General features: G+C 43.5%; 1 protein-coding gene across 1 annotated transcript in view; it reads right to left on the bottom strand.

Moving 5' to 3' along the window:
* Positions 1-11,233, bottom strand: part of LOC133395353 (exostosin-1b) — a 106,798-nt gene extending 95,565 nt beyond the window's left edge. Inside the window, exon 1 of the mRNA XM_061664130.1 lies at positions 9,508-11,233. Within this exon, the coding sequence (XP_061520114.1) occupies positions 9,508-10,448 (941 nt within the window). The 5' untranslated portion in view covers positions 10,449-11,233. The remainder of the gene's footprint in view (positions 1-9,507) is intronic.
* Between the last annotated feature and the right edge of the window lie 3,076 nt (positions 11,234-14,309).

Here is a 14,309-nt window from a genome sequence, read left to right as displayed (position 1 = left end):
ACAGTATAAAGACGATAAATACAAAATAATCACTAAAACTAATTATATCATGAATATACTGGGCCAGTACAAGTTCTGACAGGGCCTCCACAACTTGGCTCATGGTGGCCCTGTCAGGCCACCGCTCAAAAAGGCTTAACATCAGAGCCCGTTATGAATGGGACTTCGAGTGGGATTCAATCCCATGCCAACTGCAGAAAAACTACACTAATGGCCTCGCAAAGAGTCTCATTTTATTACGAAAAAATCGTGAGGTACACCTCTTCATTAACCAGTCTAGGGTGTCTCCTCCCATAATTTTCCATATATATGAAAAATAAAACGTTTTTTTTCCAATAATATGCTGTGCATGACTATCATTGTTTTGAAAACACATTTCAATGCGTATCCTTCACTGCTCAAGAACACCTATTAGCACAGCTGTAGGTATGCTTGTATGGCAATGGTGATACGTTGCGTGAGATGATTTATGTTTTGTATCTTTTCTTGATACAGCATGGCCTCAAAATGCCCCCAACAATAAAAATCAAGTTGGGTGAGAGCGAGGTCACTCCACAGCACCACGACAACCAATCCAAGTATCGGGAAACTGCTGATCTAACTATAGACGCAACAACCATAATGAGATGGAACTCCATTTTGCTGAAAGTAAACTGGGACATTATGATCCTCGTTTAGCAGGAATTGAAAAATGCACAGCATCAATTTCAGGGCAAATGGAATCTTTGTCGACTCATCCAGTGAGGATTAATATTATTCCATAACATACGTTTTGCCAATAACCTAGCACCATGTTTTATTCAAATTTGATTGCCCCCATGCAACTTCTTCCTGAGCTGACCCTCAGGATGAGTTCAATTCATGTCGCTTCATATAAAAACATTTTTAGGGTATCTCAAAACCAAATGTAGGGAAGTGTATGGGACACCCTGTATAAACTCTTTGTTAGACACTTTAGTAATCTCTTAATCTTCAGTCTTTTACCTCGTTTAACTATTCGGAATCAGAATTAAAGTATGTTTAAAAAAAAAAAAAAAGGAAATTGTAGCCACTAGCTTGTAGACTTTAGTACGATAGCTAACATTGTACTTTCAAATAAAAATATACACATTTATCATATTTACACAAATCATGATCCCAAAGATATGACGGAATAAACGTGCGCAACAGAAAACTAATACTGATTAACAACACAATCGCCTGAATTTCCAGCGACGTGTCAATGCTACTATGATGAAGAATGGATGTGGAAGGCACTTCTGTGCCGGTGTGATGTGCCCCAGTGCACATAGTAAGGTCCTTAAAGGCAATGTTGGATGAGTTTGGTGTGGAAGAACTTGACTGGTCATATATTGCCCTCTCAACATCAGTGACCAGTGACCTCACAAATGTTCAAGGTGAGGAGACAAACATTGCCACAGACACGCTCTAAAACAGATCAATATGTTGTGTAAGTGAAGTCATACTATGTTGCACAACCTAACTGCAAACTTTGCACTGGACAGAGTCGATTGCGAATGTCTTTTCTGAAATGTCCTCACATTTTAATTGAGGATTTGTCAATTCAAATAAGGTCAGTAAAGACGTGTGTCAAATGATGAGATGGATTGACGTCATTAACAAACAAGAACATGGAGTGAAATTCTAAGACTCAGATTAGAGACAAAGAGAAAAGGACAACAGAACTGAAGGCTAAACAATGCTGAAGCTGAATTGGGGAACAGTGTGTATGTGTGCTCTACTCACATTTGGAATGACAAATAGATGAGTGTGAATTGTAAATTGTGTTAAAGTAAGATTAAACAGCACAAATTACAAAAACGTTGGCTGTCAAATAATAGACTGTGGACTGATGTGGGGAATGTGCAGGAAGTGACTCTCATCGGTATGTTCATTACTATTCAATCGGCCCAATTCGGCAGACAGAGGGAGCAGGTGTCACTGCTCTGCATACACGCCTAACTCATGGCGTAAATACAAACACACAACTCAATATTCAGTAGTTAGGATGACGATGACTATTCCTGGGTGGCTTATCTCATACCTCATGCACAGATAAATTTATATAATCTCCAACACTACGACCAAAGCAACTGTGCTGCATTGAGACTTCTTTTATAGCTTTTGCCCCTAAGGACTAATGTAAATATCTTTCCAAAATTGCGGACGATTTATACACATCCATTAACGCTTGTTGGAATATTTAATTACGTATGTGTTTTGGGTAAAAACACACCTGCAAACCTCACCACAAACGCGACGACTCACCACAAACGCGACATCATAAAACACAATCGAATGCATTCTTACAAAGAGAAATGTTCCGGAGCAATTCATTCATTTGTGACAGAGCAGGTATCTAAACATTGCAATTTATTTCAACTATTCACCCTGCAGAAGAACCAATGACAATGATAAAAGCTGTGCAGATATTATCAGACAAATAGCACTGTCTGAGAGAAAGTTATTTGTAGCCTTTAAACACAAAGGAAATGTTTAATGTATGTGGTACATTTGTATTTATTTAAACAGAAGTTGTACTTGGGAAAAATGTCACCAGTGAGCCCTGTGAATGTGGGATGACAGTAAACAGAATATGCACCCAGAGCTGTGCTGCTACCTCAGCATGCCCTGTTTCACACAGAGAGAGCGGAGACATTTTAATAGTATGTCGTTCTAAACAGGAGGGGGGGGGGAAAAAAAAGGGGGGGGGGGGGGAAGAAAGACAGATGGTAGAACTCCGAGTTCATTTTGCTCACCAACCATGCAGACAGCAGCCATGTCTTTGAATCTCACTCTGGGAGAGATTTTAATGGGGGGGGGGGGCAATCACCTGTCTCTTCTGATCACCACTTTTTGCTCACCCTCTTTCGTTTCTGCACCGTTCCCAAAAAGTAACCACTACTCTCGTGTCTGTTTCAATGTAAAATGTACCATGTTACCAGCAGGAGCTGAAAGACAAGACAAGGTTGACATCTCCGTGTGTCTCCTGTGAACACATTCCTCTGAAGATTTTCCCGACAGTCCTGGAAATAAATACTCACGCCTTGTTCTTCATTACTGTTTCAGTTTCTGTTTCCACGATCAATCAAATCGGAGGAGAAATTTGTTTTTTCCTGTATAAATGTGGAGAGCATGCTAATTCTCTCATCAATTGTGATTTTTGGGAGATAAAAAAAAGGTACAAAGTCTTGAGGTTCACAGACTAGTGGGAGCAGAGTTCACATCCACCCTAAAATTGTTTCCCCACTCTTGCCCCCCACACCACCGCCGCAACCACCTTTGAGGCCAGAGGCGGCTTGGCTGCACTGGTAATCCCTCAATGAATGTGGGTCACCGATTGGGGCTTTGCCTTCCTCGCTAAGCAAGGGGACAGACAGCGGGGTCGTGACCCCAGTCATACAGGGTGCACTCACACACACACATGCGCCTGTTCACGGCCAATGTAGCAAGACAAAGAACCGAACGCAGGCATGTGCACGTACACATATGGAAACGACGCCATAGAAGACAGAAAAAAACCACACACAAAAAAACCCACTTTTCAACCCAAAGATTTTGGAGAGAGTGACAACTAAACTTAGGATGGCATTACTCCTACAGAGACTGAACATGTAAAAAGAAATGTGGCCTTGGTTCCTTTATACCATATATGTCAAACTTTTACTAGTACCGTATACACATGTTTTGGCGTAGAGCAAAAATATGCAAGGGCCAAGTCAAAATTCTGATGTTTTCATATTTAAGGGGCTTTTGATGGACCCTTCTTCTCATGTACAAGTGATACAATGACCTGGCCCAGATAAAAATCAAATGAGGATGAAACGCCTTAAACAGCACCATGAACCACACTAAAATTTTGAAGGACTATCTGATGGATATCCTGTCAAATAAGATAAAATAGCATGCACCTTTTTTAGAGCCAATGGCTTATACATCGCTTACGCAAACACATCCAAATATCAAAGACTCCTAATTAGGCTGCAAGAGCCATGCTCCAACTAATTATATGGTCCATCATTAACATTCTTCGTCACGAGGTGATGTGTTATCTAAGGGAGAACAGGCAATCATGAAATATTCATGATTTATTAATCTGACAACAGGAAAAACAAACACAGGGAGCCTAAGCAGAGTGACACTCTCTGGTGCCGAGCAGAAAGGTAGCGACATGACCGTCTGCTTCTTGCTGCTCACTCCACATCGCCAAGCAGGAGTCCACTCTCAGGCAACACAGTGCTGACATTCAGGTGGCTGCAATATTCCCACTCAAAGGCGTGTTTTTATGAGATAAGGTGGAGAGAACGCGGTGCTCGCTTTCCTGCACTTGGCCAACCTCAAGTCCCGCCTCCCTTTGCTGTTGTGTCGACAAAATGTCAAACCCTGCCTGGTCTTTTGGAAACGGTATGCACGGAAGTGTGGCGAGAAGCCATCTCAAGCACAATAAAATCATGCGTCTCCATTATATTGACAAAGACTGGGAAAGGGAGGAAAAAGTGCCAACTGTACAAGAGTGAAATGAGCGTCACAAAAGCACTAGAAAGGATTTCTCCCGAGCAAGAACATTTTTACTAATGAAACTGCTGCAATAAAACAAGCAGTGTTCAGTTTGTGTTCCTGTCACTACGACCTAATGGGAACAAATTCAATGCGTTATTTTCTCGACCAAATTCCTTTATTGCAGCACCTGCAATAACTCCAATGATGTGTTGCCAAAGTAGTCACATCTCACTTTTCTTTTGCAATGTTACAAATCGGTTTAGGACATTTCCATTCTGCAAATGTCTTCTTTTTATTCACTTTTCCATGTGACATTGATGGTGGCAGCCATTCAAGTCGTACCGAGACAATTCTACCTTAAAACGCTTATAAGGCAATTAGGGATGCACCACTTTTTTTAGACAGAGTCTGCGTACAAGACATTTTTTTTTTTTTAAGTCATTACGTCTTACAGTGGTGATGAAAATGTTTTCCTTCAACTAAATATTGTTGAAAACCACAATTGTTTTTGAACATGGCAAAGGTTTCACTAACATATAACACTTTTTAGAGGAACAACTTGTCATTACTGACATTATAACATACAACAGCAAGCATGTTTTTCTAAATCTTACCACACATTTCACCTAATGTATCCTGTAACTCAAGGCGTTTCATCTGTGTCTCATTCTGAACACTAGGGGATACGATGCAAAATGAGTGCATGCATAAAAGAAAAAGAAGAGATGAAGAAGAATGTACAGTCTGGTGGACATAAAAAAAGCAGGTATACAGTATGGATGCCATGTTTTTTTTTCATTTAACAATGACAGGAAACCTTAAGTGATACCTTTTTATGCAATCTTTCACTTCGCTTTACTCGACGAGCCGCACCACGGCTTCGTGACAGGATGGGAGCGTGGCGTAGTGGAGCGGGTGACCGATGTTAAAACTAAGCGCGTGCTGGAAATACCTCCGTCGTGGCTTTGTGATGGGAGCGCGGCTGGCTCAGCCGGAGCCAAGCAGGGCAGAGCCAAGCAGAGCGGAGCCAAGCAGCGTGGAGCCAAACAGCATGGATCCAAGCGATGCGGAGCGGGCGATGAGGCTCCCAACTCTGTACTTGCCGAACGGTTCACAGGTGAGCACAGCCTAATTTGCAATTGGTTAAAAGTGTCGCCACCTTATGTTTACCTTAAAATATCTCCTCATGGCTGACATGGCCTCTACCCGGAAGGTAGATCTCAGGCTGGTAAAGTATCGATGCATTTTTACAAGTATGGGTACGGTACAGAAATGCACTACACTCCAGCATCCCTAAAAGAAATCATCGCAACAAAGGAAAAAAAGGGAACACAGTATTTTCAGCCCGGCCTTGTACAACGCTCGACAGTAACATACACACTTAGAGACACACTCTTGATATTAGATGAAGCTGTACTTTAAAATTGAACACCAAAAAGAGAACATCATCACCCTTAAAGTGTGCCTACAATTGCGCTGCCTTGCTTCTTTCTAACTCGTGACTTTAAATGGCAGTCCAGGGCATTGTAAGTGTTTTGGTCGTCCCATTTACAGACATTTAAATGGCACTGCTCCATCCGCTGCCATTTAATTAGGGAAGGTTTTACAAATCTTTCAATTTTAGCACAGTTTACAGAACGTGGCGGAGCATTCCCAAAACAGCTGTGTACAAGGGACTAGTAATTAATGTAGGCCAATATGTCCTATAAGAAGTGAGCACACATGCCTTTGTATGAAGAATAATAAACATGTGTAGACACATAATTACTGTCTAACCCTTTAGACATTATAAAGGGGTTGAATTTAATGACCGTTTCTTGAGGCAGACAATAATTTTAATGCTCCTCTGATGCAGCGGATGCAAGTCGTAACAGACATGATGCATATTCCACAACTTGAAAGCAGCTTGAAGTGATCACATTTTTCACATTCCTTTCCTGTGTTCCAGTGGATTTCCTGCACAGTCACACTTGAAATGTTTTTACAGCGAGCTGCCCATCGTTAATTAACTATATTCTCACCGTCTGTACTCCTATACAACCACCTGTTCAAATAGTAGCTTGTGAGTATCCAATAGCAGGCTTGATTACCAAGGTGTGTGAAAGATTTATGACCGAATGTTAGTTGTAGTCCGGCATTGAAAAGGCTCTTGCATCGGGATTTGACCGTGGAACATGAACCACAGGAACGCAAATGAAGCTAACAAAATTATTGTCGGAGCCAGTTCAGATATTTATACTAGCGTCCTCGTCTGCCCTCCTGCTGGATTCTTTTGGAAAGCGCCATTCCTTTGGAAGGCAAAAGATGTCAAAGGTCAAGGGGCACAGTGCCTGTATGACCATGCATGTGTTGTTGGTGTGGATGCAAAAGCATTGCAAACCATCAAATCTAAAGCATGTGTTCAGAATCTGTTTCACGGAATCTCTCCATCTTTGTGTCAGCAATAAGGATCAAGCCACAGTCAGCTATATAGGCACACACATACATATACACACGAATATATATATATATATATATATATATATATATATAGAGTCTGAGCCCTCTCGTCAACAACTAACAGCTGTTTGGACACGTGCATGCATTCCAGAGTCTGCAAAGCAGCATCTCTGCACAGCATTGGCCTCCTCACCCTCAGCCTGTTGGATGCACTGAAATCAATTTAACTAAGAGGGCTGTGTCAGGGTTTCTGCAACGGGTGGGCTGACAAACAAATGAGTTTACATTAGATTAAAACGGAAAGCATTAGTTGATTCCGTTCAAACAAAACAGGAAATACACAACATTAGGGCTGCACAATTAATCGAACTTTAATCGTGATCGCGATTTTGGCTGCCACGATAAAATGAGCCTGATTGTCGGTGATTTGATTTTCTTTTTTTACATTTAAAATGCAGCCACTGCTGCATATGAAAAGTGCTTCATGTGTAGCAGTGCCCACAACCTCGTCAGTCAGTCACCAAGGGGTGAACATATAGTTAAGGATTCATCAAGAGCCGGCACCCACTCTGTATCCAACTTCAAAACTCACACATAAAATGGCATTGATGTCCAATGTAGTAATGTATGAAGTTCTTATTTCGAAGGGCGCCCTCTCAGCACGTTGTTGGAGAGGCGGCATGTCACGTTAAGACATACTGTAGTATTAACAATGGTTGTAGCGCCTGCCTTGATTGAAAGTGTTCAGCTGGCCTGACCACAGTTAGGAAGAAGAAGAAGAAAAAAAGAGAGGGAAAACACAACTGTCGAGTTCTTTGCAGTTTGTCGAGCGTGCACGACTGACCAATGGTCAAGCAGAACAACGGAAACGTACAGTCCTTGACAATTCACTACGGCGGAGATTTTCAAATGGAAGGTCGGTACGGAACAGTGCAAACTATGAAAACAAAACAGGATTCATTCAGTTTTGAGTGAAAAGACCAGTCAAACGGAACCTCAATGCTGCAAATGAGATGAAAAACTAGAAGGAGCACACAGCAAAATAAATCAAACCACCATGGAATGCAAGACAACTTTGTCAGATTCAGATCCATCCAAAAAGCCACTTCTTTTATTCCCAATCAGATGATTACCGGAGATGGTCCTGAGATTTCCTGAGTAAACTTAGCTGATTTCAGCCATCCAGAAACATGTGAAATGCCAGCTAATCGATTACACTTTTTGCAAGCGACATGAACCCCAATATATGAACAGAAGTGAGTCAAGCACTCCCCTAACATTAACTGTGTCATACTGTTACCCCCAACAAATGAATGGCACAGTACCCATTGTTAGTATTATTTTGTTGCACTATAAGGCATTGGAAACTTCCCTGTTTGTTGGAAACGTGACTCAACTCTTTCCAAGTCTAACATGTATGAACACGATTTCCTTTTCCTGCTGACTTTCCATACAAACACACAGATCCCACAATACCACCATAAAAATAGGCCCACCATTGTGCCACTTTGCATGTTGACACAGATCCAAACAACGCCTGGGATGCCTTTTTATCGTTTTGGTGTGCCGCAAAGGTTTCTCACAACCACACTGGTGTGTTGCATAACCATGCACAACCGCTTCGGCAGTCATGTTAATGCGGGTGTCAATTCAAAACTGAAACTTTCACCGCGTTCAGTTTACGCTTGGCTCACACTACGTCATTTCAGTCAGATTTCTTTTCAGAGTGCAATTTTCAGCTCTTTATTTTGATTTTAAAATGAAAGCGCACTTAGCGATTATCTTTTCTTTTTTTCCCTCCCCTGCATAGATGCCTTTCTCCAATAGTTCCTCGAGTTTTCCCTTAACCTTGACAAGGCGTGAGTGTGTACAGGTGCAGGTGCACACCCACACCCACAAGGCACAACGCTGACAAGGGCTGTTATCACATGCCTGAGTTTATCCAGACTTTAAAGGGGCGGAGGATCCCCAGGTTGATAAATGCAGATCAAACCAGAGGCCTCGCAGACGGGGGGGGGGAGCTTGACAGCGCAGCTCCTTCTGTAATGCAACTCTGTAAAGCCCACCCTTCTATATTAAAGCACCCAAAAATGCAGCAGCTGTAGGGACTCATTATCACCTAGAGAAATGCGAGCCCTCCAAAATTAGGGGTAATCAACTAAGCCTGGGGCCTGACTGGAAAATAGGACGCTCTCTTGTAAAGACTAAAGCATTATGACTGATTTATTTGCACTAAATAATTTGATGACTGAGCTCAGCATGTAAACACACACACACACACACACACACAGCGCAGACAACTGAAAGCATACAGGGATTCTGATGCTGAGCTTCAGAAAGAAAAGAGGTGAGGGGGCTCATTAACTTGAGAGGGTTATTGGAAAATTAAGAGGCAATGAGGTGCGATTACCTGTAGCGGGTGAGAATTACAAGGCCCCGGGCTATTAGGATTTGATATTTTCTTACATTTCGCTGTACAACTCAAGATGCTAGTTTGATTTCAATGCGATGGTTCCAGAAAAAGACGAAGCAGAGTGGAGGCTCCTGTCAATGTAAACGCCGGTTTACCTGTCGTACTCCGCGTTGTCCTTGTCACAGCGCGCGTCCTTGTGCTTCTGCCAGTCTTTGCCGTGCTTGCAGGTGGTGAGCAGCACCACGTCCTCTGCGTTGTGGACGTGATACAAGGCATTCCTGGTGTCCGAACCGATACCGGTCAGGTAGCGCTTTCCCTTGAAGACGAGCATGTACTTTCGGAAAGGGGGGATGGAGTTATATTTCAGGTAACCCCTCTCCCCGCCGGTCCTCGGGTGCTCCTTGGAGAAAAGAGGGATGGAAACGTCGAAGTTGGCTCTGAAGTTTTCCGTGCTGATGCTGGCCTTGGCCAGCATCGCCTGTCCGATGTCGAAGCCCAAGTCTTCCGTGTAGTCCGGCCACGTCCCGGAATATAAATTAAATAGAAGATGGTTCCTGCCATCGTTCCACAGAGGCAAGTTCTGGATCTTGGTCTTCAGGTTGTGGACGTACTGCGGAGACAGCTGGTCCCGGTCGAGGGTGTCCAAACTCAGCACGAACAAACACGCCTGGCCCGGGTCCGAGGTGTAAACCCCGGAGCCCTCAATAGCGGACAAAATGTTCTGGTAACTCTCGGAGATCTTCTCCCCCTTCTGCTGCGGGTAAACATAAACTTTGAAAGCGTTCTTTTGACACCGGGAGAAGTCGAAGCACGAATCCATTCGGCACCTTTTGCCTTTGTAAACACTGGCGTTCACGTCGCGGTCACGCTTCACAGGCGCGTGCACGTTGTACTCCTCGGTGTCAGTCTGATCCCAGGGCACGAACGGCTGTAAACGGTCCGAGAAGTGAGGCCACGGGTGATCGGATCGGTACCCGTGACGGCTGCTATCGTGCCGGTGCCTGCTCGCCGTGGGAAGCGGAACCGCTCCGAGGTAGACAAGCGCCAGACAAGCACCGGCCGAGAGCAGGATCAAGTAGCGTTTTTTGGCCTGCATGTGTCCGGGGTACAGGCGAGACTTGCTTGGGAATAAGAACAGCGAAGTGGCCCGAAGTTAGGCTCTCAGCAAGCCCGCTTACACGGCTCCATCCCCCGGCTGCCTCCTCCAAGGATCCCCAACCCCCCTTCTGCGTATTCGGTTCCCAAATCCAGCGATTGATCCAGCGCATGTGGGCGATGTTAACAGCGGCTTCCGTTTTTCTCGCGTCTGTGGACTTGCAGCATGTCGAGGGGGCTTGGGTGCACCGAAAACGGCGAGTGCCGCCCGAACCTTGCGCGTCTCCACACTCTCATTCGGAGCTTTTCAAACGGAAAAGTGCCCGTCCGGGAAGTCGCCCCCTCCGGGGAAACCGCAGCAGGGGTCCCCCTCGGGTCCCCTCGGTGGAAAGCTTAGCTGAATAACTCGGGTCTTAACACGTGAAAAGCGGCGAGAGTGCGAAAGCAGAGTCGGCGTGATTCGGTGCTGCTTCGCCTTTCTCCAATCACTCCATGGTTCTCCGGTCAAGGCAGGCGACGCGGCACGAGGAGCAGTTCAGCGGCACCACCATAATCTGACGAATCCTGGCATTGCTCTTCTTCTTCTTCTTCTTCTTATCTCCAACAAGCTCGGCCGAGATGCGCTGATAGAAAATAGAGCCAAGTTCTCCGCGCCACGGGGAAACGGAGACCGCGCACTGCGCGCAGGCTCGTTAATGTTCCCCCCAAAAAAGGTGGATTCCTCAGTCCCGGTGAGCAATTCCCGACTGCTCAATTGTTCCGTTTGTTAGTCGCTAACATTCCAATCCCGACACGACTGCAATTGACGTGACGTCCCATCCACGTTCAGCCGCGCCGCTGATTGGTCCGCCCAACAGCGGAAGAGGCGGGACTTCGCCTCATGCACCCATTCATAACCAGAGTGCTCCGCAATCCGCATGTGCAAATCATCTCATTGTAAATACTGTGGAGTTGGTTTGGAGAGGTGCCAAGGGCCATGGCACCCTCTACTGAGACCACAAATTGAACTCTGCTATGACTCGCCCCAGCGTACTGTTGGCGCTCCTGACTGGAGCAAAGGTTTTTTTCGCCTCAGTTCCTCCTGCTACTTCCTCATTTAGAGTGCTGGGAGTTAAGGAACAAAGTATACCAAAGTAGATTTTTCAGGTTTAATCTGAAAAGACGCATTCAGATAAGGAGTATTTTTTTTTCATCATAAGGTAATTTAAAAATTTTTGGTCAATTCTCAACAGCAATATAATATGAACATATTGTTTTGATAGCATGTCCAATTTTTTTTTCTTCTTCTCAGTAAGAACCACTACGCAAGCAAATAACAAAAAAAAGGAAGCAATTTTTGTGTGCAGGTGTTTTTTTTTTTTTTTACACTTGTACAACCCCAACTCCAATGAAGTTGGGACGTTGTGTTAAACATAAATAAAAACAGAATACAATGATTTACAAATCATCTTCGACCTATATTTAATTGAATACACGACAAAGACAGGATATTTAATGTTCAAACTGATAAACTTGATTGTTTTTAGCAAATAATCATGAACTTAGAATTTTATGGCTCCAACACGTTCCAAAAAAGCTGGGACAGGGTCATGTTTACCACTGAGTTACATCACCTTTTCTTTGAACAACATTCAATAAATGTTTGGGAACTGAGGACACTAATTGTTGAAGCTTTGTAGGTGGAATTCTTTCCCGTTCTTGTCTGATGTACAGCTTCTGCTGTTCAACAGTCCGGGGTCTCCGTTGTCGTATTTTATGCTTCATAATGTGCCACACATTTTCAATGGGAGAAGGCCAGTCTCGTAGCCGCACTCTTTTACTACGAAGCCACACTGTTGTAACACGTGCAGAATGTGGTTTGGCTTCGTCTTGCTGAAATAAGCAGGGGCGTCCATGAAAAAGACGTTGCTTGGATGGCAGCATATGTTTCTCCAAAACCTGTATGTACCTTTCGGCATTAATGGTGCCTTCACAGATGTGTAAGTCACCCATACCATTGGCACTAACACAGCCGCATACCACCACAGATGCTGGCTTTTGAACTTTGCGTCCATAACAGTCCGGATGGTTCTTTTCCTCTTTGGCCCGGAGGACACGACGTCCGCAATTTCCAAAAACAATTTGAAATGTCGACTTGCGGACCACAGAACATTTTTCCACTTTGCATCAGTCCATCTTAGATGAGCTCGGGACCAGAGAAGCCGGTGGCTTTTCTGGGTGTTGTTGATAAATGGCTTTTGCTTTGCATAGTAGAGTTTCAAGTTGCACTTACGGATGTAGCGCCGAACTGTATTTACTGACATTGGTTTTCCTGAAGTGTTCCTGAGCCCATGTGGTGATATCCTTTACACATTGATGTCGGTTTTTGATGCAGTGCCGCCCGAGGGATCGAAGGTCAGTGGCATTCAATGTTGGTTTTCGGCCTTGCCGCTTACATGCAGTGATTTCTCCAGATTTTCTGAACCTTTTGATGATATTATGGTATGATATTATGCTGAAATCCCTAAATTCTTTCCAATTGTACATTGAGGAACATTGTCCTTCAACTGTTCGACTATTTTCTCACGCACTTGTTCACAAAGAGGTGAACCTCGCCCCATCGTTGCTTGTGAAAGACTGAGCAATTCAGGGAAGCTCCTTTTATACCCAATCATGGCACCCACCTGTTCCCAATGAGCCTGTTCACCTGTGGGATGTTCCAAACAGGTGTTTGATGAGCATTCCTCAACTTTCTCATTCTTTATTGCCCCCTGTCCCAGCTTTTTTGGAACATGTTGAAATTCGAAAAAAAAAAATATATATATATATAAAAATAATAATAAAATTCGAAGTTAATGATTATTTGCTAAAAACAATAAAGTTTATCAGTTTGAACATTAAATAGTTTCTCTTTGTAGTGTATTCAATTAAATATAGGTCAAACATGCTTCGCAAATCATTGTATTCTGTTTTTATTTATGTTTAACACAATGGCCCAACTTCATTGGAATTGGGGTTGTACTTCAGTACTTTTCAATGTCTGTGTTTTGTTCAGTATTTCAATTTCCCATGAAAGTTTCCCCCGTTTCCACTAACAAACTAAGCACCAAAGTTTGAAAGCAGAGGCGACCTTTGCAACAAAGAAATTCATCGTAGAGAAGTGCTTCTCGCTGAGTGTCACCATGCTTCATAAAGCAACATAATCCTCCTCGCTGCTATTTGGTGGCACAATACTCAGACAGGGTGAAGAGGCCATCCCCGTTTTTTTATCGGCCAATTAGCTCAAAAGAGGGGCACTAATTAGCGGGGCCGGCTGGGAGACAAGCCAGTATCCCATGACTGGCCAGCGCTCATCATTGGAATATGTTTGTGACCAAAAGGTCTTGGTGCAATTTCAAAGGGCCGCTTTCTAGTTCTTGGCTGCCACTTTTGCTCCGCTTTTTATAAAGTTAACGAAACTTTATATGGAAAATGTGAGATCTTTATGATTTTAAAAAAAAAATGTGACAGGTTTACTGTAACAGATTCACCAAGTTTTATCATTGCTCTGAGAGTTTATATTGACACAGTGAAATAGGCCGGCAAATATACTCCAACTGCCTCTTGACATTCTAGTCTTGCTGGAACTTTTTATATTCCATAGTTGAAAACTATATTTCCAAGTACTTTACAAAACATCCATCCATCCATTATCTGAGCCGCTTATCCTCACAAGGGTCGTGGGAGTGCTGGAGCCTATCCAAGCTATTAACGGGCAGGAGGCGGGGTACCCCCTGAACTGGTCGTTACAAAAACAACTGTAATTCAATAACACATTTTCTCCTAGTAATGTAATGGATTACAATTCCATAAACTTTGCAATTCAATTATATCATCTCATTAC

Source organism: Phycodurus eques, chromosome 20 (assembly GCF_024500275.1).
Source record: "Phycodurus eques isolate BA_2022a chromosome 20, UOR_Pequ_1.1, whole genome shotgun sequence".
Taxonomy (NCBI): domain Eukaryota; kingdom Metazoa; phylum Chordata; class Actinopteri; order Syngnathiformes; family Syngnathidae; genus Phycodurus; species Phycodurus eques.
Note: the sequence above shows the minus strand (reverse complement) of the source record. Positions and strands in the feature narration are given on the sequence as shown.